At 32.1% G+C, this 26,216-nt stretch overlaps 1 protein-coding gene across 3 annotated transcripts; it reads left to right on the plus strand.

Annotated features, from left to right (window-relative positions):
* Nucleotides 1–150: 150 nt before the first annotated feature.
* LOC137837612 (SKP1-like protein 21) lies at nucleotides 151–8,070 on the plus strand. 3 transcript variants are annotated; one of them, XM_068646663.1, is made up of 10 exons: nucleotides 151–341; nucleotides 2,419–2,688; nucleotides 3,809–4,030; nucleotides 4,313–4,504; nucleotides 4,597–4,707; nucleotides 4,839–4,917; nucleotides 5,692–5,786; nucleotides 5,934–6,115; nucleotides 7,270–7,400; nucleotides 7,705–8,070. In XM_068646663.1, exons 2-10 carry the CDS (start codon nucleotides 2,653–2,655, stop codon nucleotides 7,713–7,715), a joined length of 1,059 nt encoding a protein of 352 aa, XP_068502764.1. In that variant the 5' UTR covers nucleotides 151–341; nucleotides 2,419–2,652; the 3' UTR covers nucleotides 7,716–8,070. The 3 variants fall into 3 exon arrangements, 2 of the variants coding, with proteins under 2 accessions (XP_068502764.1, XP_068502763.1); XR_011085495.1 differs by having other exon boundaries at nucleotides 155–341; nucleotides 2,414–2,688; nucleotides 7,275–7,400; XM_068646662.1 differs by having other exon boundaries at nucleotides 155–341; nucleotides 2,414–2,688.
* Nucleotides 8,071–26,216: the final 18,146 nt, after the last annotated feature.

Raw genomic sequence — 26,216 nt, forward strand, 5'->3', positions numbered from 1 at the left:
TTTTATCTCACAATAAATAAAAATCCAAAGTATTATTGTTAAGATTATGATTTATTGGTTACGTGGAATGATTTATATTTTTAGTTTGCATCTACCCAACCACACGTGTCACTTTCTTTTCCCTTATCCACTCCTAGTATCAGGATACCTAGCTACACGTGCCACGTATCCTTGGTTTGGTAGAGTCACGTGCCACACCCAACGGCACACGAAGCCGATAAAGAACGGAAAACCCTAACAATATTCTCCGTTTTCATCTTCATTACTTCAAATAACCGTTTGTTCCAGGCTTCTGCTTTCTCTTCGTGCATGCCTTCCTCCATTTTCTCCTCTTCTTTCTGGTACTTCTCCATCTAATATCGCTGTGTTCATTTCAGTTTGCGGTTTCGACATTGTATTTGAACTCTACTGGCTACTGCGATGATTACGGAGTTGATATTTGTTTGCCGCAGTGATTTGAGCTTAATTTGATGAAAAATTTATTTTTGCTTTCTGGTTTCTTGCCGTGTTGCCTTTGGTACCTTGACTCGTTGGAGTGGTTTTTTTTTACTTTCTTCTGAAGTTGCTGAAAATGAATGGTTTAGACTTCGATTTGTGTATATTAGAGTGTTTAATGTGCCATTGCTTGGTTACTGCTTTTGTGTTTGGCCATTGGTAACAAACTTTGCAGTTTTGAAATGTATTTCGGTGTAATTTGTTAAAATTTAGAGTGCGTACTGATTTTGATTTTTGTGTTTATTTTCAATTGGTATACTATCAATTAACAGTTTTAGCAACTAGTAAATGCAACGCATTAAAATTTGGAAATTATGGTTGGAATTTTCAATTGGAAATCTTTTATAGAAATCTTTTCGTTTGACACTAAATGTTAGATATTTTTAGTAAAAGTTTTCTACTTTTGATTCCCTTAACTATGATCTAAATCCATTTAGAATTTTCAATTGGAAATCTTTTATAGTAATATTTTTCATTTAACACTAGATGTTAGATATTTTTAATAAAAAATTTCTGCTTTTGATTCCCTTAACTATGATCTAAATCCATTTATTGGCAGCAAGCTGTTTTGATAATAGTAACAGAAACGGCACATTCTTTGAGTCTCAATATTTGGTTTTATTGTTTTTTTTGAAGTAGATGCTTAAAACAAGATGCATGGTTTTCAGCATTTGGTTTACAAAATCGTGAAATTAGTGTACAAAGTAAAAACAATTTATCATTTTTGTAATTAATTGTGACAAACATAAACCATGCAACTCCCATTATTAATGTTTACCTCGGGTTTTCTAGCAGTAGCATTCATTGATATATAGTAGAGTGGTGGTAAGGTAATGAGATGTACAAAGTAGTTTTTTTTTGTTATCACTTGCAAATATGTTAGATTGTAAAATACGATTGTGGTCTTTATGGTAATGGAATTGAGGAAGCTGTTGCATGGTATACTCAACAAGCAACATTAAAGAACGCAGATTGAATACACAGAATAAACTGTTTCAACTTAAGGTCTGATTTTGTTTTTTTCATTAGCAAAGAAGTATTATTATAAGCAACGAAAATAAACACAAGCTGTGTCAGTGTTTGCTAAAGGGATACAAAAAAGGTAGATAATTAACTACACAACAGCCCCCCAAAGTATCCCCTGTTGCAAGCTTGTGTACAGCAACAAATTTTGCGCTGCTGCCCTCTTTGTCTTGGAGGATCCCACCCGCTATGGAACATATGTCTGCACCCCCTGTACCCACTTTTTAATCCTTTCACAGAAAAGTATGGTAGAACTTCGTGGTTGAAATCATGATTAGCTTAATTGCATAGATTAGGTTATGTTCTCTTGAAGAATATAAATATATGCCGCATATATCCCAGGGTAAGGGTTTCTGCTTCACCATTTATAATAGAGAAACTTGAAGGATTTCCAATTTTCTTTCAGTAATTTAAATTAAGTTTAAATTTATCAGTTACTTGCTTGCTATTGTGGAAAGCAGAGTGCACAATTTTATGGTTATGAGGAAGTTTGAAATGAAATTTTTTTTTTTTACTTTAATCACCTAGAAAATAGATTAATTAAGGTTTTTTCTGCATAGAGTAAAACTAGATAGCAGTTTTCAAGATGAAACTTTGTTACTTTATCATATTGACTTTAGAATCTGTATGTCGAACAATATGATTGTTACACTCTGGAAGTACAGTTATGGAATATTGAATATTATTGCATTGATAAATATTTCTCAAAATTGTGGCCACTTCTTTATTTCTTGATTCTCAACATATTTATGCATGCACAAAATTATCATTGTCATAAACAAACTGGAATTGATAAAATATATGTAAATGTTTTAATGTTGCGACCATCTTTTGATATGTTTAGGCTGAACATCACATGGTTTATTGCTATATCACCTCCTGCTTTATCATTTAGTACAGGACTTGTGGAAACACCTCTCATGAGAATGCTGTTTAGACCTGTCATTGGAGTCCAGAGCTGTCCCCCTTCGTGAATAATATCTGAAGTGTCTACCTTTATCTTGCAAACCAAGGTCTTTGAAGAAGTGAAAGTTCCCTTTGTGTTGTAATTTCCTTGCTACAGAACTGTGAAAAATAATAAACTTGTCACACTCGTGCCAAGGACCTAGAACTTGCAACCTGTGTCTGTTTTCAATGTCTGATGCTGCTATGGCAGTTGTGAAACCTCAGGTATGGTGTCATTATATTTTATCTATTTTTTTATTTCACTGAGTTATTTGTTGTTATGGTCTTGTGTGTTGGTTCAATGCATATTAAACTATTGTATTTGAAATTGCATTCTCATCTTATAACAGCAAGTCCTAATGAGTGGGTAACGAGCTTTGGCCCATACTTCTAGTTACCACTGTGTATGAACTATGATGCATTCTGAATTAGTAATTCGTTTTCTTTTTTACGTGTATTTAAATTTTAGATTATCTAAGTAAGAAGATTCCTCAGATATAAAGCTTGGTCTCTCATAAATTTTTTCCAGTACCTTTCTTTTGATGATCTGATTTTCATTTAACTGTAATTTTATTATGACATCACCCATTATTATTATTTATCCCTTTTTCTGCTTCTTGCTTCTCTCTTTATGTAAATAAATATTATTTGTTTGTTCTATTAAAATTATCTGCCTTTATAGTTTTCACAGATAATTTTTAAGAGATCACACAGGATATATCATTTTATTCAATTATTTCTATGTTTTAGGCCCATATGTAGCACTTATGGGCCATTAATTTTCTCACACACAAGGCTCATTGCCCATATAGGATGATGAAATTAAGACATAAGAAGGAAAACTACTTGGTGTTGAAGCTGTACAATATTGGGATGGGAAGAAATTGCTTGTGTCGGATCTTTGAATTTGTAGATAAGATCACCTTTTCAATGTAGGATTTCTAAAATATTAGATATTATTCTGTTACATCTTTAATACAAATGAATATCAGTGAGGTTCAGATGCAGGGATTAATGAATAAACTCATTTTCTTTTCTTCTCCAAGTATAGCTATTTTACTATTACTTTAAATGAAGAAACATATTTTTCTTCTCCATGAATACCTTTTATAGCACTAGAACCCCATCCCCAAATAAATAAATAAATAAATAACCAGTAGATGCTAATGTTAAATTGTGTATTGTGTGCCTATATGCATTCCCTTATTTACCCCAACTATATCAGCATCACTTAACTCTACTTCTAGATTATAATGACGAGGTTTTGAAATTTAGAACATGGTAAAGCCAGGTTTATTGTTCCCTGCGTAATTTGTTGATTTCACTTTGCCTTTGTTATGCTTAGATGAAATCCTACATCTGGCTTCAAACTGAGGATGGCTCTATTCATCAAGTAGAGGAAGAGGTAGCCATGTTCTGCCCCATGATTTGCCAGGAAGTACTTCAAACAGGCATGGGATCTTCCAAAACTCATGCTATATCTCTTCCACATCATGTCAATCCTGCAATCTTGGATTTGATACTTGATTACTGTCGGTTTCACCAAGTACCAGGACATTCTAACAAAGTATGGAATAATCCAACTTTCATGTGATTCACTTTACGTTGATTTTAGGAATATATATTTTTCGGTATTCCTTCATTATTTAAAGATTTGGTGCTTGTTTGTTTTAAAGTATATTTATAATTTAAACTACTACTTGATCCCGTCTGGGCAACATTTGGTAACTTGTCTGTGTCTTTTATCGTCATCAAAGTATTATATTTACTCTTGCTTTTACCAGCTGAAGTACTGGTGAAATGGCTCGATTTATAGATTAACTAGTATTTGATTGTGCTACTACTGTAGGAGCTCAAAAATTTTAATGAGAAGTTTATTCGGATAGATACAAAGAAGTTATGTGAGTTAACATCTGCTGCTGACAGCCTCCAACTGAAGCCTTTGGTTGACCTGACCAGTCGAGCACTTGCTAGGATTATTGAAGGAAAAACCCCCGAGGAGATTCGTGAAACATTTCATTTGCCTGATGACCTCACTGAGGTATGTGATGAAAACAAAAGTGAGTCATACGTTTTCATTTGCATAGATGACCTTTGCAAACATGTTTCTTGATTTACGTTGATCTCTTACAGGAAGAGAAGCTGGAGCCTCTGAGAAACATGACCGATGATCCACGTATTCGACTTCTAAACAGATTGTATGCTAGAAAGAGGAAAGAACTACAAGAGAGAAAGAAACTGAAGGTATTTTCTACCATTTAAATTTCATTAATGTTCTTGGACCTTGCATATTAAATGTTAATATGATTCTTGGTTATGAAAAACTTCTTCTCAGATTGTGTTACAAACACACTAAAATGTTTCACCTGTTTCAGGATGTTGTGGTTGAGGAGGAACCAAAGGATGAACGTTCAGTTGAAGATCTTCTATCATTTATTAATGGCGCAAATGCAGGTATATCATGTCATTCACCCCGACCTCTACTATAAATTCCATTAATCAGTACTTTTGTTTCCTTGTGGCTATCTTATCAGATTCATTTTATTTTGGGAGGGGGGTTAATGCAGATAAACGAGGGCAGTCTTGTCTTGTATTGTTGAAGAAAAAGTATATCTCTTTTATTTTATTTTGCTCCTCTGCCATACTGCCATGGAACTTAGTTCCTTAGCTTTGACTTTTATTGGTGTAAGCTATATTTATACACCATAAATTATTTAAATCTAATGCCGATTAAATTTTAGTTTTGAAAGTTGCCTGGCCTGCTGCTATTGGTGTTTTATTATTATTGTTGTTGGTGTTGTTGTTGTTGTTATCATTACTTTTGGAATATCTAAAATTTATCTGATCATATCTATTCTAGCATATGTTATAGTACAATAATGATACAATGATATAATTTTTAGATTTTCTAGAAGACTGCATTCTGGACAACTTCCAGACAATGTTTGGGACTGGAGATGGGGTTAGTCTGGGACAAAGACCAATTACTTTTTGCTAGTACTGATATTATTTATTTTTGTTATTATTATTATTTTGATGTGCGGAGATACTCCCTTGTTTGTGATAAATCCTAGAGCAATTAGGTTGATTTCTTGTCATTGCTAATCACATAAATTTTTCTCACATTTTTTCAATCATATTGCTTGTAGTTAGTATAATATTTTTAATGCACCCTATCTTGTTTTTATTTTTCATTAGCTTACTTTGGGGATATGAATGATTTGGCAGATATAAAGGGAAGTAGAGCAAATAAAAATAAAAAGAATAGAAGGAAAGACCAGGCAAAGGATCTTTCTTCAAAAAATGCAAATATAAACAATAAGGTCAGACTCCGACACCTAATAAAATACTTGTTGAGCATGTATTACACAACATATTTATTAGACTTGAGTCCTCATTTGCATTGCTTATATTTCCAATACCTGTTTTTAGAAGAGTATTGTTTCTCATTCAATATTCTTTTATATTAGGGGTTGAATCTTCTTCCTTCTGCATATCACAATGTCAATTTTGACAAGGCCTTAGAGGCCTCGGCCAGTCAACACTCAAGGATGCAAACCCTTCCAGCTGTTAATTTTTCTCCAAAATTTGAATTGATTGATGGTGATGTTGACGATGATTTCGATCCTGCTATGAAGGAGGAGCTTGACAGGTTAGATACATGCTTCTGCTAGTTCTTCAATTGATGAGGAATATGTTCAAAACTGATGGTTCAAAAGCTTGAAGCTTGAAGATGTGATGTTTCTCTTATTTCTGCAATCGTTTGATCTTGAAAGATGTTGTAATTCCTGAAATCATAACACACATGATGCCTTTCTCCCCTTTTGTCATTATCAAATGCAACAATAAAAAGCATATGTGAAGAGAGGAAAGTAGATAACAAAAGACTTATTCATTGATAAGGCAAGCTTGAATACAAGTCATTTGAGAAAATATTAGAGCAAATACAATAGAAACTAACAATAGAAAATATTAGAGCAAATACAATAACACACCACCAAGAAGAAAATACAACCTATCAAACCAACAAGCAACTATAAAGACACTCAATGAAAATGCAAAGAAAACACCCAAAAGAAGCGTATTTTCCCATTTGGAGATGCATCTCATTAATTTGATAATGGATGACTTGATTCTTGTCCTGAAGATTAGCAAATCCCCTTTCACAAGGTGAGAAAGGTCTCGTATTTGATTTCAGGAATTAAAACATCTTGGAGGATCAAACTATTGTGCAACTAAGGATGACTAGTTATCATAATCAAATAGGTGGAGTTTGTTGGTTCAAAAGCTTGAAACTAGAAGATTTTATGTTTTCAACCACCAAGAGCTAAAGGGTTTTGATCTTGAGTCTGGAGTTGTAATTTTGTGGTTAATCTTGTGTAAATGATTTAATTTGCCTAAGATTATGTACTGGAATCAATTTGGATTGCCTTTGTAAAGGTTAAGTTGGGTAGGATCTTTTTAATGGGTTAAGAACATCAGTTGGCTATAGAATATCTTTGTCCTCCTCACAAGTAGATTCTCTGGACCACAGAATCTTTCTGTTTGGTTTAGTGATTATTTTCATGGATTCCATTCCACTAAAATTATAATTACTCTAGGATTCCTGCACAATTGAATTTGGTGTGGAATGTGATGCAGTTGTCTTAGTAGTTCACTCATACTTTATGATTAGTAGACAACTAGTGGAATGGCTATATCAAATATAACCTATGAAAGAGGATAGCCTTATCAGCTAATTGTTGAGTGGTTATTTTATTGTATTCTCTCGTATCTTGCCTTTATTGACTGTTTCATTTCTTGTAGGGAAGTGGAAGATTTTGCACGAAGATTAAATTCAGATTGGCCTGAAAGGATGCAAATTTTATCTTTGGGTCAAGACAGAAGACTGGTACCAATTTCTGTGAATGGCAATGGTGCAACGCACCTGTACACAAGTATATCTTTCTTTCTCCTCAATATATTCCTATCCACTGCCTTGATTTCTAGTAGAAGCATCTAGACATTCTGATCTGGTTCGGTTAGTTTTTCTATGATTCTGGACTGAGGGCTAAAGAAGCAGTGATGGTATTGTTGCATATGTTAATTATTTTAAGACTTGTGTTATTTCCCACGGCTTGATCATTCTGTCTGTTTTTGGTCCCTGCCCCACCCTTTTTTTTATTGTTTGCATATGCACATGCTGACGATATAAGTTTTGAATCTGAGAATAATTTTAATTGATAACTGATAATTGACTAGGTCTGTGTTGAGGGCGAGGACTTGCAGCTGAGTTCACGATTGCAAGCTATCATTGAGCATGTAATTTATGGTACATATTGGCTTTTGATCAGAGATAGTGCAGCACTGCTAGATAATTCAATTTCCAAGTTGAGAGGAAGTTGAAGTGATCTGAAAGGATGGCAGCTCAGGGTTTAAAAGTCTCTTTGTGAACACCATGTGAGTAATTTTTATTTGTTCCTTATAACTTATAACCAAACTGTCGCTTTGTTTTACAAATTTGAACGTTTTGAATTCTGCGAGCAAGGGGAGAGGGACTGATAGAGATAGAGAAAGTGTGTGAAGAAAAGATGAATAAAAAGAATCTTGAAAAGCAGTTTGAGATAATGACCTTGCCCTTGTTTCCTTGTATTTATTCCAATCTCCATAATTTTTTCCAGGCCTTTGAATTTCTTAATATTAATTTCATTGTATTTTTGTTTCTCTGGTATAGTTAGTTTATAGATGAGTAATATTATTCTCTTCAGTTGCACGACTAACTCACTAATCTATCCAAGCTTTTTCGTTGAATTCTATTATTATAGTTGAATTTTCTTGTACCTTTTAGTGGTTTGTTTGGGTTGATTGCAAGATAGAGGATTGATTGCGTACTTACCACAAAAGAAAACGAATTTTCATTTTAGCTTTGGCTTCATATCATTTTATACTTTATACATTTAGAGTTATATTGCTCTTTGGGTTAATTTGCTTTATCCCTAGTATTGCTCCTTGTGTCATGATGTGGTGACTTATAAATTTTATGGATTGCGTCCCCAGTTTCTTGATTTATTTATAATCAAGTAGTTGTGTAAAAGGTTTGTGGGGATACACAAAACGAAGTATAACATCCAAATCTTATGAAGTTTTGAACGGCTGTATGAATTTTCTAGCATATATACTTGACCGAATTAGATATTGGTTTGGATTAGTTTGTATCTTGTGGAAACTTTTAACCTGTAAAATTCTACCATTAACTTAAAATTCTACTACTAACTCAAAATTAAATGTATGTCTATTCTATGTTATGGAAGCAAATTAAATGTGTGTACAATCTTTCTGATTGTACCCAGTGGTAACATAACCCAAAAGGCCATGTTAGTCATTGCAACTGCTCTCCCCACATTAACCCTCCGGGCAGATCCGTGCTCATCATTGATCTTGCACACCTCACTCCTAAGCCAATCCATAATGGTGAAAATCCTCCTTTCGTTATAAAACGCAGGAACAAAGGTTGTAATTGGACCTGAGAACCTTTGTGATGATGCCACTCCTTCCATAAAAGCTTGGCTGGCCAAGAACATGGGGTGCTGCTGCTTTGATCGCTTCCTTGTCACCCTCAAAAAGCACCCTCTAATATATAGGCAATTGAGTGAAAAGGCCAATGGTGACCCCTATAAGCAGATAAAGTTGAAGGAGCTTGTTTTGGGGCTGCTGAAAACTTGGGGTCCCTTGAAGGGGAAAGAGAAGGGGAAAGCAACATTGAATGAGAGCATTTTGATTATTTAAAATAATAAAATTTTAAGTTTCGAAAAAAAGAATTTAAAATTCTTCCTAAATAAAAAATTGTGTACGACTTAAAGTTTTCATTCAATAAAAATTCATAATATATAATAACTATTTTAAAAATAAACAAAAACTTAATACTAATATGTCTAGTTATTCTCATATGTAGAAAATTGGGTCAATTTGTTTAACAAATTGCATCAAACCTTTCTTTCAGTTTACTCCTTTAGTTTTTTTAGATCATAATAGAAGAAATATGATCAAAACTTCTTTGAGATTTTTTCAAAGCCTGGGCATAAGCTTTTTCCTCTCTTTTAGCAATTTTAAATTAATAGTGTAACCATAGGTCCATAATCATAATTATCAAGGTGGAATGGTTTGTTGTTATTTAAAATAAAAAATGTACGTTTCCAAAGTTAACAATCGACTATTTAAATAAAGTCTTCTTTTTTTCTATTTAAATAGTTGGGGGATTAACTTGAGATATGAGTTGCTTTAAAAAGTTGAAGTTAGAGCTTAATAAAATTTGGAGGAAGTCGAGCTGAGATTAGGTTTTGGAGAAGAAAATTTTTGATATTTTTTTTATTCTGACAAAGTTTAACATTTTGTTAGTAAATTGAGTGAAATATGGTTTAAGACCGGTTTGATGTGTTCAATTGGTTGAGTATTAAAGGCCAAAGTAGAAAGAATTTGAAGTTATTTAAAAAGACTTTTTATTTTAATGCTAAATATTATAATAATAACAATAAAATTAAATATAGTATAGATATCTAAATATATACAAAAATATATTAATAGTTTTAAATTAGGAAGAGATTATGTCTTGCTCTAAAATAATTTAATTTTATAAATGATTAAAGTTTTAAATAAATGGTTAATAAATAGTTTGATGAATGCAAATTAAATATGCTGAATATTTCATTATTACTATTATTATGTAAAAAATTAAGCGATTGTATTACTAAAATTGACTCCAAACATGTTTTCTTTATATTATATAGATATTATCCAATCCACATCAAACTTATACACATTTGGTCTTTATTTATAAATTTATGATATCACTTGTATTTCATTTTTTTATTTCTTATTTAGAAGAAAATTAAAATAAAATCAAATTATTGTATTGGGTTGGATATAAGTTCTCCTGTCTTGTAAACTGGTATGATTCAATCTAAATTAAACTTACACTCGTACACATACACAAAAGGATATTTTTTTTTTTATAAATGTATGATATATCACTCGTGTACTTATTCATAGAAAAATATATTTAATAAAGATCTTATTTGAGTAGCTATTGTTTATATAAAAATATTTTTTAATTTAAGTAATTATAGTGTTTACAATTAAAATAATTATCATATATATATATATATATATTGATTCAAACGGATTGGTATACTACCACAAAGTGATAAAATAATGACGACTTATTATAATAAATATAGTATTGCATACAAAGTGGTATGGTAATATTTTTATAATAATTATGATTATCTCGGTTAAAATAAACAGTAAGACTACATTCATGTTTAATATTTTTTATTGGAGATAAGAAATTTCTCTTAGATGGCGTATTCGTGTCAGACATATGTATCGGTGTCGACACTTGTAGGACACTTATCGGTGAAATGTTCAAATCAAAAAATATTTGTTGGATTTCTGAAAATTCTTGTATGATTTTAACACAATTTTTAAAAAAGATAAATACAATAACTTTTTAAAAATTCAAATTTATTGTATAAATTTTTATTATGATTATAGAAATAAGAAATAAATTCTTTTGAATCATGAAAAATATCTTTCTGCTCCCAAAAAAATTTAAAACATCTTTACACATAAATATTTATTGTCAATTTATATAATTCATAATTATAATTTTAGAAATTTTAGGTATCTGTTTGTTTGTTAGTATGTGTCTATGTGTGTTATATAGTTTGAGATACTATTAAAACTTGTTTCACGATAGAGGAAGGTAGTTGAGAAACTTGTTCCACCGAAACTTTCTAGGTTGAAGGAATGGAGGAATAACAAAATGGAAGAAGCTTCACAGGCAAATAAGTTCTCTGACAAACCTTCAAATTCTTCTTCACAAGATAAGATCTTCGACAAGCCATTTGTTCTCATCACTACAGCGATTTGCCAATGGGCACAAGTTTCAGCCTAGAAAACCTATGCCTCATGTAACATAAACGCTTCTTGTTCTTATTCAATGTGCTCCAACAACTAAAGAAGAAACTGAGGTCGAGTTTTCTCAGTAGAATTTGATTAAAATTAGTTCATACCAAATTCAAAATTGTTGGTTGCTTATGATTATAATTATAATATACAGAGCTTTATTTGAAACCAAGACTTTAAAGTGGGGTAATTCTTACTTTTTATTTTCTTGACATGAAGTCACAAATTATGAAAAATTATTCGACGGTTAGAATGGAAACATGATCCGTGATCCCCAGTTTCAATGTTCTTAACAAATTTAGGCGTTAACTTTAAACTAAATTCATTACATTACAATTCTATTTTCTTGATGGTCATATTATAGAAATATTATAATAGAAATCACTTATCACTATTTATTTTGAGAATCATTATACTAAGTCATGACAATGACATATATTTTATGACAGTTTATATATAATAAATAATTTTTTGAACCACATAGAAAATGTATAATTTATATATCGTCTAAATTTATATCATCATCATAAAAAAATCACGTTACTAATGATAACATGAAAATATATATTTGTAAATTGAGTAGATTATTTTTAAAATTATTAAATTAGGTTTATTTTTATATATTAAGTGAGTCCTGTTATATATATATATATATATATATATATATATTTTATTTCATTATTTCAAATTCAATTTTTTTAAAGAAATAAATAAATAGTTATAGAATGAGGAATGTGATCACACCATGTGCGGCAATCTCAACCAACATTACATTCATACACATAATTTATAAAACAATATACAATCCCAAATATATGAGCAATCCAAAACAACTATCCATACTATCCATTATGCAGAAAGATATCTACTCAAAATTTTCATTCAAACATATCATTTACGAAAAATGTTGAAGGATAAAAAAGTTCGTTAAATCAATTTGTTGAGGGTTCTTGAGTTTATATATATATATCCAATTCTTTTATTTGGAATTCGTAAGTTATATAAATAATTTAAAAATTAATTATGAAGAGGTTTCTTTATTTTTTTAATGAAAAATATTTTATCTTTATTGTTGATCAAGGATGATCTTGTCCAAAAATCTCATTATGCTTTTCTGTTTTTCTCTTTGTCTTCATGGAACTGACACCCCCTTCATCAAAGAGGATCAAAACAAGGGTTGTAAGAAGGAGAGGACGAATTGAGGCATGGTTCTCAGGTGAAGATGAAAAGATTGAGAAATATCTTCATGAAACAAGTAGGAAGACAATAAAAAATCCAAAGCTTATCTCTTTCACTTGGTTAAAGGAGCAAAAGTTAGGTGAGCTGAGAATTCTCAAAGAACAAATGCTGAAGAGGTTCTTGGAGATGTCAGGGAACACATATCCTGATCTTATAAAGGGTATTCTATACCAACCTTCAATTTGTTGGAAATAACCTTGTTTCTCATGTAAAAGAGGTTGATATGGAGATTACACATGAAGTATAGACTGCCATCACTAGATTAAAGTATGCAGGGCTGCGAATCAACAAAGGGAACATTGGTGTGGTGGAGGAATTTAACAAAATACAGTTTTACAAGAATTGCTTGAAGTGAGAAATTTTTCAGTGGGAGGTCTTAAATTGAATGAAAGGCTAATTGCCTTGATTATGACATGGATGCTCACACCTAGGGGGAGCAATCATTCTGTGCTTACTGAGGAGGATCTTGTCTACATGTATTGTATTATGAACAAAGTCAAGATTAATTGGATCCACATCATTAAGGAATACATGCAGAAATCAATGAGGTTAAGTGACTATCACTATCCATATGTTGTTTTGATTTCTAAATTTTTGAATTATTTTGAAGTAGACCTTGAGGAAGAACAGACTGAAGTTGTGAAATCATCTCTTGAAATGAACAATGGTTCACTTAGCAAGATGGGTTTCACCAAGATTGGTGGAAAATGGGTGAGCAAAGATGGTGATCAAGGGGGTTCCTCAAGTGGTGTGCAAGTTGAACAAGAAGAGGAAGATCTTGATGCTGAAGGTGCTGTAGTTGATGCTCAAGAAGAACATGATGTTGCTGATATAGGTGTTGGAACAAGTGTTGGAAATCAAGGAGAAAGGATTCTCTCAATGTCTCTTTTTGAGAGGTTTATGGTTAATAGGATGAACAACTTTGCTGAAAACCAAAGGAATCTCCATTATTTTTGTGCTACAAATTTTCAGAACTTTGATGACAGATTCCAAAGCATGGATACACGTTTCCAGAACCTTGATGAACAAATTGAAGCTGTTCAAAACCAACTATTTGAGTTGCAGTATGGAAAGGAAGATTGAACCAAAGTTTTAGTTATGTTTATGCTTATCTTGCTTTAATTTTTGGACATTTCTTTCTTAATTCTATTTTTATCTCTTTCTTCATTCTATTTGTGAAGACAAATAAGGGGAGAAGGTGTTGGTTTATGTGTTGTGTATGCTGCTATTACAAATCTCTAATTTGAAGTTGTTAATTATGCTGCATTGTTGCTGCTAACACTCACTGTTTTTGGCACTTTTGGACTGGTTTTTCTGTTGTTTTGATTATGCAGAAAACTAGTGAGTGTGCCTTGATAACCTACTGCTATATATGCTCTGTATAATTTCTGTTTTGCAGGTACTGGTTCAGATTCAAACAGATCAACACAAGCAACCAGGGATTTGTCTTCATCAAATAGGGGGAGATTGTTAATCAAGGATGATCTTGAAGCTTTGATAACTCCAAATCCATGGTGTTTGATGGAAGGCTAGAGTTGTTGTGTGTGTGGGTGGGTTTTGGGTAGAATATTGTGTAATCCACTCTTTGTTTGAATCTAAAACAATTGGAATCAAAACCTTTTTGAAAAATATTGTTTTATAAAGAAGTGGAAAAACAACATGTTGTTTTGTCGTTTCAATAGGTTGTTTATCACTTAAAAGTTTTTTAAAAGGGTTTGCAACTGGTTGACTTTGCTGTCAAACCAATTCAATCGATTGTTTCGAGAATTCAACCAATTGTTTGTTGAAAATCTATAACAGAATTTTGTTGAATCAAGTGTGTTCAAGCTTTGAAGAATCCAAATCCTTTGAGTTTGATGGAAGGCTTGATGTGCTTGCTGTTGCTGAGGTGTTTTTAGAATAGGATCTGGGGTAGATTATCTGTGTAAATCCACTCTTGATTGAATCCAAAGCTTAAGTATTCTCAAACCTTTTTAATTGAAAGTGTTTTTCAAACTAACTGAAAAACAACCTGTTGTTTTTTCGAAACAACCGATTGTTTTATACTTAGGTGTTTTGAGAAAGGTTGAAAACTGTTTTGGGTGGTTGACTTGCTGTCAAACCAAAGCAACCAATTGATTCGAGCATTCAATCGATTGTTTGTTTTGAAACCATAACAGAAAACTGTTTTGAGCTTTGATTGAGCTTTAAATGATTTTATAACTGAATGTGCTCCAGTTTTAAATGCTTTGACCAGTGTTTGAAAGCAATAAAGAGTTTGTTCAGATTAGGTAACAAACAAGAACTGAGATTTAATCATAGAAAAATAGATTTGAGTTTTTCACTGATTTTACTTTTCAAGAGTTAAAGATTGTTTTGAGATTGTTTTGATCAAGAGATAGTGGAATAGGATTTTCATTTTTATTGATTTCAAATCATTCTGTAACTAGTGTAATCCTTTTGTACTTTGTGTAAACTCTGGTGTGTGAAGCCGAGAAGTGTTGTGTGCTCTTGAGGTTGTCAAGATCAACATTCTTGGTGGTGTTTGTGCTGAGCCAAAGGAAGTGTGTGTCTTGAGGGGATCAAGGTCACTTCTTTGGTGGTGTGTGTAAGTAATCTAGGTTTGATTGCTTAGTAGATTTCCCCAGTGGTTTCTGGGAAGACTGAATGTAGCTTTTGGTTTAAAAGTGAACCAATATAAACTGTGTGTGCAATCTCTCTATCCCTTGAACTCTTTAATTTCAGTTTATATTTGTTAACTGGTATACACAACCGATTGTTTTTCTGGTGCTGTGCTAAATTGCTTTGTGTTTTTGGCAAACTGAATTCTGAATCAAGTTTTCTCGAAGGAATTTCATTCTAGACTAAAAAGTTTGTGAAAACCCTCTTTAAACCATTCACCCCCCCCCCCCCTCTAGTTTAAAGCCATACATTCTAACAATTGGCATCAAGAGCTTGGTTCTTGAAATTTATTGAAGTATGATCCTAAAACTATTTTTACATGGCTGATAGATTACCCTTTTGGGGAGGGTGCTTCAATCAACAGATCACCTCTGTTTTGTGGTTTGAACTACCAATTTTGGAAAGTCAGAATGAAAATCTTTGTTGAATCCCTTGACAAAGAAATTTGGGATGCAATTGAAAATGACCCATTTGTTCCAAAATTTGAAAAAGATGGATCTTCCATTGAAAAACCTTGGTCTCAATGGACTGATTCTGAAAGCAAGAAGGCCAAATTTGATTGCATTGCTAAAAACATAATAACTTTTGCCTTGAATTCAGATGAATTTTTCAGGGTCTCTCAATGCAAATCAGCAAAGGAAATGTGGGACACCTTGGAGGTAACTCATGAAGGTACCAATGAGGTGAAGAGAGCCAGAAAGAATACTCTAATCCAAGAGTAGGAAATGTTCAGAATGCTCAAGGGTGAGCCCATTGCTGAAGTTCAGAAGAGGTTCACTCACATCATCAACCACCTCACGAGCCTTGAGAAAACCTTTGAAAAAGAAGAGCTAAACATCAAGATCCTCAAATGTCTTGATAGATCTTGGCAACCTAAGGTAACTACAATATCTGAATCAAAAGATCTAACATCATTGAGTATGGCTTCTTTGTTTGGCAAGCTTAGGAAACATGAGTTAGAGATGAATAGACTCAATGTTCAAGAAAGTGAAGACAGGCATGTGAGAAGCATTGCCTTAAAAGCTGTCAAGCACAAAAGCAAGCAAGAATCCAATGATGAAGAGAACCTTAGTTTGCTATCTAGAAAGTTTAGCAAATTCTTGAAAAGGAACCGCAACAAAGACACCAACAAAGAAAGGTATGGAAACAAAAAATCCAATGATTTTAATTCCAATAACTATACTTGTTTTGGTTGTGGTGAGCAAGGGCACATAAAGGCATATTGCCCAAATAAAGAAAGCAAGGAGAAGAAGTCAAGCTACAAAGAAAAGAAGGGAAAGTCAAAAAGGGCCTACATAGCTTGGGATGAGAATGAAGTCTCCTCATCAAGCTCATCATCAAGTGAAGAAGAAAAGGCAAACATATGTTTGATTGCAGAAGGAGATGATGAGTCATGCAACTCAAGTGATGTAAGTTCATGTGCTTCTCTAAATGCTGAAAATTATAGTGAATTGCTTGAAGCTTTTCAAGAAACACATGATGAAGCTAATCGAGTGGTTCTTTCAAACAACCGATTAAAAGAGCTTAACAACTGGCTTGAAAAGAGAGTTAAGGCACTTGAAGAAGAGCTGGAAAAATCAAAAAGTGATTTTGAAAATCTGGAAACTCATTGCAAAAACTCTTCTTGTAAGTGTGACACTCTCATTTGTGAAAATTGTGAAAATCTTGAAAAGAAAGTGCATTATCTTGTGAGTATTATGGATAAGCTTTCAAAAGGGAAATCCAACTTTGAGAATGTCTTGGCATCTCAAAACTCTGTTTTTGGAAGAGCTGGATTAGGTTTTAATCCACAAAACAAGCAAGATAAGTTTTCAAAGAATTTTTCAAAATAGCCAGTAAAACAACCGATTGTTAAGTCGAAACAACTAGTTGTTACATGCTTTTATTATGAAGAAAAGTCATTCTGTTAGATTATGCAAAATAAGGAAATATTTTGTTCCCAGAGGCTTTATGAAATGGATTCCCAAAGGTTGTGAGGTTTCAAATGATAAAAATAAATCAAATGGCCCCACATTTGTAAGGGGACCAAACCTTGTTACTTGAATTCATGTTTATGCAGGGAATTTAGAAGAACATGAGGCACTGAGTCATCTGATCAGGTACTTGGAAGGAAAAGATTAACATTGAAGCCGAATCAATGTTATGTACCAGTCCAAGGTTCTTAATAGTCAAAAGAGGCTTCTTGATCACAAACAAATGACGCATTGAAGGAACTTCATAAAGGATAAGACCTTCCTTATCTCTATCCTTATTTGTTTTTAAATTCAAATTCATGCTTAAATATCTCTTGTTAAATGTTCAATTACATCTACATTGAATCTTATTTGCTAATTCTTAATAATTCAAAATTTGTTTTACTGCTGTAGAAAAACAACCGATTGTTTCCACGAAACAATCGATTGTTTTCTCTCTGACAGCACTGTGAAAGAATGGATTTAATTCTTTTTCAAATTGTGTCTGTTGCAGATCTCAATTATGAAAGAATCCCGAGTCAATAAAGCTGTGTTGAAAGCTTGATCATGTTCTGGAGGAAGTTACAACATGTCATAAAGGTCTTGGTCAAGTCTTTTCTCATTGAAGCCTGAAACCCACTCACATCAATTGAATGCAGTTTGGTTCTGTTTCTCTTTAAATTCTGGTGTAGTTGTTCTCTCTCACAAGAACAATCAATTGAGCCATCTCTTGCAACATCTCTTGCTATTTTTGTGTGAGTCTTCTTTGCCTCTTTTTCTGCTATCATGGAATCCACTCCTCCTACATCAAAGAGGGTCAAAACCAGAGTTGTGAGGTCTGGAGGGAGACTAAAGGGCTGGTTTTCTGGAGACAATGAACTCATTGAAAAGTATCGTTTTGAAACTAGCACAAAGGTGATCAACAACCCCAAAGTTGTTTCCTTTGATTGGCTGAAAAGAAAAAAGCTAGACAATGTGAGGAAGCTTCTCAAAGACCAACTGCTGAGAAGGTTCTTGGAGATGAAGGGAAACATATACCCTGATTTGATTCGGGTGTTCTACACCAATCTCAAGTTTGAGGGAAACAATCTTGTTTCTCATGTGAAGGGAGTTGACATGGAGATCACTCATGATGTGTGGACTGCTGTAGCTAGCCTGAAATATGCTGGTCTAAGAATCAACAAGGAAATCTTGGAGTAGTGGAGGATTTTAACAAAGTCCAATACTACAAGAGTTGCTTGAAGAATCAAAATGCCCAAGTGAGAACTTGTTCGGTAGGAGGCTTAAAGCTAGATGAAAGGGTGCTTGCTCTTAATGTAACTTGGATTCTTACTCCAAGGGGGAGCAACCATTCTGTCTTAACAGAAGAAGACCTTGTATACATCTACTGCATCATGAAGAAGATCAAGATCAACTGGATCCACATCATTAAAGAACACATGCAAAAAGCCATGAGGTTAAGTGATTACCATTATCCCTATGTTGATTTAATCTTTAAATTCTTGCTCTATTTTGAAGTGAATCTTGAAGATGAATCATCTGAGCTGGTTAAGTCAACACAAGAAATGAACAATGGCTCTCTTAGCAAGATGGGATTCACCAAAATAAATGGAAAATGGGTGAGCAAAGATGGTGATCATGGTGCTTTATCAAGTGTGCAACTATTGATTTTGATGAAGAAGATCAAGCTGCTGACATGGATTTTCACCATGAAGAACAACTTGAAACCAATTTAGGTGTTGGAACCAGTGGAGGAAATCAAGGAGATGAAATGCCATCCATGTCTTCTTTTGAAAGATAAATGATGAATAGGCTTGATGGCTTTGCCAAGAATAAAAGGAATCTTCATGATTTGTGTGTAAGCAACATCCAGAGTATAGACAACAGATTCAACAACATGGATACACGGTTTATGACCTTGGATGAACAGATAGAAGCTGTTCAGAATCAGATCTTTGAACTCCAATATGGCAAGGATGTTTAAAGGAAAAACAACCGATTGAAGACTCGGAACAACCGATTGTTTTTGCTGTGTATCATATTAAGTGCTTTTGTTTTTCAATTCTGTATAATCTGGAACAATTGCCTTTTTATCTCTTCTTATTGTCTATTTGTGAAGACAAATAGGGGGAGATTTTATGCTGTGTTGTCTCTTATTATCCTTTATTATCTGCAAACTCTATGTTATGTTTAAGTGAGCTTTATTTCTGCTGATTTTTCTGCCGATAGACTGGTTTTTAATACTGCTGATATGCTGTTTTTGTTCTTCTGTCCAAACCTTCTAACAGAGATATTATGCTTTGCTTAAACTTTGTTTTGCAGGAACTGCTTCAGATTCAACCAAATCCAACACAAGCAACCAAGGATTTGTCTTCATCAAATAGGAGGAGATTGTTGAATCAAGTGTGTTTAAGCTTTGAAGAATCCAAATCCTTTGAGTTTGATGGAAGGCTTGATGTGCTTGTTGTTGCTGAGGAGTTTTTAGAATAGGATTTGGGGTAGATTATCTGTGTAAATCCACTCTTGATTGAATCCAAAGCTTAAGTATCCTCAAACCTTTTTAATTGAAAGTGTTTTTCAAACTAAGTGAAAAACAACCTGTTGTTTTGTCGAAACAACCTGTTGTTTTTTCGAAACAACGTGTTGTTTTTTCGAAACAACCTGTTGTTTTGTCAAAACAACCTGTTGTTTTGTCGAAACAACCGATTATTTTATACTTAGGTGTTTTGAGAAAGGTTGAAAACTGTTTTGGGTGGTTGACTTGCTGTCAAACCAAAGCAACTGATTGATTCGAGCATTCAATCGATTGTTTGTTTTGAAACCATAACAGAAAACTGTTTTGTAATTTGACTGAGCTTTAAATAATTTTATAACTGAATGCGCTCCAGTTTTAAATGCTTTGACCAGTCTTTGAAAGCAATAAAGAGTTTGTTCAAATTATGTAACAAACAAGAACTGAGATTTAATCATAGAAAAACATATTTGAGTTTTTCACTGATTATACTTTTCAAGAGTTAAAGATTGCTTTGAGATTGTTTTGATCAAGAGATAGTGGAATAGGATTTTCATTTGTATTGATTTCAGATCATTCTGTAACAAGTGTAATCCTTCTGTACATTGTGTAAACTCTGGTGTGTGAAGCCGAGAAGTGTTGTGTGCTCTTGAGGTTGTCAAGATCAACATTCTTGGTGGTGTTTGTGCTGAGCCAAAGGAAGTGTGTGTCTTGGGGGATCAAGGTCACTTCTTTGGTGGTGTGTGTAAGTAATCTAGGTTTGATTGCTTAGTGGATTCCCCCAATGGTTTCTGGGAAGATTGGATGTAGCTCTTGGTTTAAGAGTGAACCAGTATAAACTGTGTGTGCAATCTCTCTATCCCTTGAACTCTTTAATTTCAGTTTATATTTGTTAACTGGTATAAACAACCGATTGTTTTTCTGGTGTTGTGCTAAATTGCTTTGTGTTTTTGGCAAACTGAATTCTGAATCAAGTTTTCTTGAAGGAATTTCATTCTAGACTAAAAAGTTTGTGAAAACCCTCTTTAAACCATTCACCCCCCTCTAGTTTAAAGCCATACATTCTAACAAATTTCTGTTATGTTTGCAAATCAGTTTTAAATGTTTTCTAATTGAATAGGCTCCTGATTTAAATGTTTTTAACAGCTTTTGGAGTATTTAAAGAGGTTGTTATACTCTTTTAAAGATTGTATCATATTTAAAAGTTGGTCTCCCACAATAAAACTCCTGTGAGCTTAGTCAAATTTCAACGAGCTTCAAATGATTATGCTAATATCATGTTTATTGTAGTGGAAGAAAATTAATTGTTTGTATCCTAAGTTTGGGAATGATCTAAGAAATCTTTTTTTTACAACTGATGTAATGAATCCTTATGGTAATTTAAGTGGCACACAAATTTGCATTGTTATTTTGCACCATTAATAATTTTTCAGTAAATGAAAATTTGGGCAATTATAATGTTAAAGGACATCACACTTGCCCGATATGTGAAGAGATCATACGTTACCATCAACTAAATTATGAGAAGAAGACATCTTACATTGACCATCGCAACATTTTGAAATGTAATCACCCTTACCATAGGTTAAATAAGACTTTCAATGGATGTTAGGAGGACAAAACTACAACTCCACCCTTAACTGGTGAGCAAGTGTATGAGTGAGTGTGCCAAGTTGAAGTGACATTAAAAAAACACAAGAAAAATATTGTGAAAAACATATGGAAGAAGAAATCAATGTTCTTTGAACTTTCATATTGGTCAAAGTTAGATATTACATAATGCATATATGCAATGCGTGTGGAAAAAAAAATGTTACATTACACATATGTACTTCTAGTTTATGGTTGTGTTAGTAGAAAAGGTAGGTTTACTACTGAAGAATTATAGGATGAAGAAATACATAATGATATATCATATCGATGTAGGTTGTTTGTTGGAGAAGATCCTTGATCTTTGTCGTTCCTCAACCAAATTAAAATAATTCCAGTATAGACCATCTAACGTAGTGTTATATAGTCCAACATAAAAAAAAAGATAATAGTATAAATAAGGTTAGTTGACCCCAAGTCGTTTCCTAACAAATTCAATTGTGAATCCTTTCAAATAGTGTTCAAAAATTGTTTGCAAGATTTGTATATACTCAACTGTTGATGGTCTAGGAAGATTGTCTAATGGATCGTCTTATCAAACCATGTAATGAGATTGTCTTGTCCTTTATCAACATAACTTTTCAGACTTTAAAATACTTTTATTCTTTATTTGAAATGTCATTATAAAGGCACAAATCTCTGTAGATAATTAGAAACAGGAAAAGTGTAAGAATATGCACATCGTGTCCATGCATGATGATTTGAGTAGAGTGATGGCTGAAGAAGTTAGATATGGAAATGCTTCAGTTCCAATGCCCATAATGGAAGTTTAATTAGTGGGAGAGACACTTGGAACATTCCTTGCATGGCCTACACACCTGATTAAAATCATTTTAAAAAATAATCAGGTATATTTCATAAATTTCTCTTCATGTTAGTTAGATTGATACACAATGTTTATTATTTTGTTTTACAAGAACTTAGGAGGAGATATAAGGTCACAATTGCATATGATTTTAGTTGTGAGCCTCAACCACAAGTCCACTAAAATGTTAATCCAATTTAGAAGTTGGTTAGGATCTCACATGAATTGTTTCAGGCTTCTTGTGTCATTCCTTGGGATGCAACAATATTTTGCATTAAAATGGTAATATATGATTATACATAAATATGCAGGACGTCTTTGAAATCATACAGGGTAATTAGTTGTGAACATTGCATTCATTCAACTTTGGATGATGTGAGTACACTTTAAATATCTATATATCACTTATTTAACTTATGTTTCATGAGACGTACTTAGACATTAATATTTGTATTAATATTGTAGGTATTAAAATCAATTAATTGTCAACATGGGTAATGCTGAAATCTATTGTTTCCTTGAGCCTCAATCTATACAAAGATGTGGGAATAGAAAATGGAATATTTGACATACGTTCAATGGTCAGACATACATTTAATGGTGGATTCATGAATTCAGAAAGAAGATTTACATGACCCATTTTATTAATTATGTAAAACTCACTACATTTAGTTGTACATAATTAATATAACATCACTAATCAATTAGCTTTATTTAAGTCTCATTGGCAATTAATGCTTATTTGTCCTAGTGTTAATATCGCCGTGAGATTTTATTCGTTACATAGAAAACCAAGTGCATATATGAAAGTTGTAGTAAAAGTATATTTTAATTATAAAACAACTTGTTTTTGTAGTTCATATAATGACATTGTAAATTAATAATGACTTTTCTTTTTAGTGTTATTAATGCATGCAATGTCTTAGATAGTAATTCACTTCATGTATATAGGATTTAGCCTAAGATATTTAATTCTTCATTATAACTATTAAAATAATCTTTTTTACTTTTAATAAATTAACTTAGTGTAATGTCATATACTAGTGCAATAGGCAATAAAAAAGTTATTAATATGACTGTTATCTCTTGCATTGGATGTGAATCATAGTCCATGTCAACATTGTTGATTATTGGAAATAGGTATTAAAACAACATAAGTATGTTGGAAAAAAAAATCAATTAGAGATTTTCTTATATGCTATTGTGGAAAAAACTAATATTTATTGTATAATTCGGCTTTTTACTACCGACTAGTCATTGGACATAAACACAATTGAACATATTTGTCACGAATGTGCAAGATATTTTATACGTATTAGAAATTTGTGTTAGTTAGGATTTAGAATTATGTTTGGTACTATAGACATTTCCATTTCATATTACTATTTTTGTTTTTATTAACAAAAATAGTTACTTTAGTTATGTTTTAATGCTTTTATATTGAAATTTTCATATATTTTAATTGAAGTATTCATTAGTTTGGATGAATACTAAACCTTATTTTCGTTGATAATCTAGTATGCAATATCTTTCTAGTTACAGGTTTAAATGTTTAAATTCTTTTGACACATATTGATGGAGTGGGTTGGGACCATAACCAATGTTATACGTGTCTCTTTACATGATTATGACTTTCAACCGATATAATATGTGTCATTTTTTTTGTCACAAAGCATTTATCAATGATGTTACATTGATTCGTAAATATGTACATATTACATTGGGTTGTAATCGATGTAAAAAATGTCTCACTTTTTACAATGACAACATCTACATTGATGTCTTAACTAATGTAAAATCTAATAAATAATTATTGTAAAATATTTTTTTTTGTAATTAGTACAAGAAATGTAATCAGTACAAGAAAACGCGTGATTAACTACTGGATATTTGCATCAACCTAGTGTAGACGTGTTTCCCGTTGGCTAAACCCATCCAAAATTGACACAAAATTGATTTTCGAGGGTTCTCCGACGCATAACAGACGCACGAAGATATTTTGAAAAAAAATATATATTTTCATTTACTGACACTTAATTTAAGTTGTGTGTTGGCCTAGACAATGATACTTTTAGAAAAAAAGTATGTTGCGTCGATCGTAACCGACGTATAGTTATATTTTAATATTTTAAAGCTTATTTATTTTAAATTTATTTAATGTATAATATTGTAATAAATATTTTAATTTTTAATTTTATTTATTTTAACTTTCATTTTTTTAATATTATAATAAAAAATTTAATTTTAAAAGTTGATATAAGTTAATTAAATTAAATTAATTAAATTGATTGAGTGTTTGATTTTAAATTTATTTAAAGAAATTATCTTTAAAAGGTTAGAAAGAATTGAAAAGTGTAGAAAAATAATAATTGAGTAAAAGAAAATACGTATTTAAATTTTTTAAATGTTATATAAAATATTATAATTTCTTAAAAATTATTTATTTTAAATTTATTTAATTTATAATATTGTAATAAATATTTTAATTTTGAAAATTTTGATATAAGTTAGTTAAATTAAATTTATTTAATTGATTAAGTGTTTAATATTAATTAAATAATTTATCTTAAAAAGTTTATAAAGAATTGAAAAATCTAGAAAAATAATAAGTGAGTAAAAAAATACGTATTTAAATTTTATAAATATTATATAAAATATACATCAATTTAGGAATATAAATTTAACACGAAGTAATTAATTAATGTAAAATGTAATGGATGTATTTAAAAATAGAAAGTCAATTTTATCTTAAAATCTGAAAGTAAACTAAAAGAAAATAAAAAGTGAGATAAATTTTTTGATTGACAACTTAAATAAATTTGCATGCCATATCACTGTAATGGATGAATGAACTGACGATTTTGCTTTGATATCCATTGTGATTTAAAAGATGTTACTTCTCATAAATGAAGCATAAGATCATATTAAGACTAAGTGTGTGAATAAGTAACTTATTCTTAATTCTTAGATTGCTACAATACCCAAAGTGTCATAAACTTGACCACATGTTCTATAAATGCAATTCTTATAGTAATTAAATATGATCTTCAAAAGAAATTGATGTTTTCCAACTGAAACACATGATAATGTAGTAAGTTTTGAGTCACGAGATGACACATGTGCAATATTTCATATAAGTGTGTTAATACAATTCCCCAATGCACTAAAGAACATATTCATAAATTTAGTTTCTTTTACTTTATGTCATCGACCTCTTTTTTTTATCAGTAATGAATAAATAAAATTAAGAGGGATACTTCAGGGGTATCCCAACTCATATACAGAACTAATACTATTACACCCCTCTGATGGATACTAACAGGACCATACATATAAAAGCTTCTAACACGTAAACCAAGGCTTTACAACTCCAAGGACAGATCCAAGGATGTTTTAACAAAGCTATAGCAACTCTAAAACTATCTACCACCAAACCTTCCTCAGGAACCTAAGGAGAGGCAAGCAAAAAAGAAGCTACAAGAAAAAACGTTGAGCATAGATCCCAAGGGTCTTCACACCTGTGTCCCACCAGGAGATGCACAAAGAGGACAAGATTCTCAGCATCATAAGACTGATATGAACTCTTTAAGAGGCTCAGGTTTAACAAGACCATAATTCCTGGATGGCCCTTGCACCCACCCACCTTTATATACCAGCCACTTGGGTTAGAAACTAGGGGATATGTATGAGTTCATACTGTTTTCGTAGACCTGAGATATCTACTTCAAGAGATATAGTCTCCTAATAATCCTCCATGTCTCTTTCGAGCCTTCAGCCTCCAGATTACCTCCTTTACTAGGCTTAAACCACTTTACTCCATCTGCTCCCTGTTCTGTAGACCCGCTCCAACACACCAACCCTTTGACAGGAAAATCTGTGACTCCTGTGTGCTCACAACGGTTCCATATCAGTATACCACACCACTCCTTAATAGACTACACCCATAATAAACTTCTAAACAACCAAAACTTCTTCCAAATTGTTTTCTTCC

Source organism: Phaseolus vulgaris, chromosome 4, assembly GCF_000499845.2.
Source record: "Phaseolus vulgaris cultivar G19833 chromosome 4, P. vulgaris v2.0, whole genome shotgun sequence".
Classification (NCBI taxonomy): Eukaryota; Viridiplantae; Streptophyta; class Magnoliopsida; order Fabales; family Fabaceae; genus Phaseolus; species Phaseolus vulgaris.

Bases quoted from the DNA above. Each gene is read 5' to 3' on its own strand.
- LOC137837612 (XM_068646663.1), top strand. From the start codon at position 2,653: ATGTCTGATGCTGCTATGGCAGTTGTGAAACCTCAG. The intron at 4,031-4,312 runs GTATGGAATAAT...CTACTACTGTAG, and splicing joins TACCAGGACATTCTAACAAA to GAGCTCAAAAATTTTAATGA. The intron at 4,505-4,596 runs GTATGTGATGAA...GATCTCTTACAG, and splicing joins TGCCTGATGACCTCACTGAG to GAAGAGAAGCTGGAGCCTCT.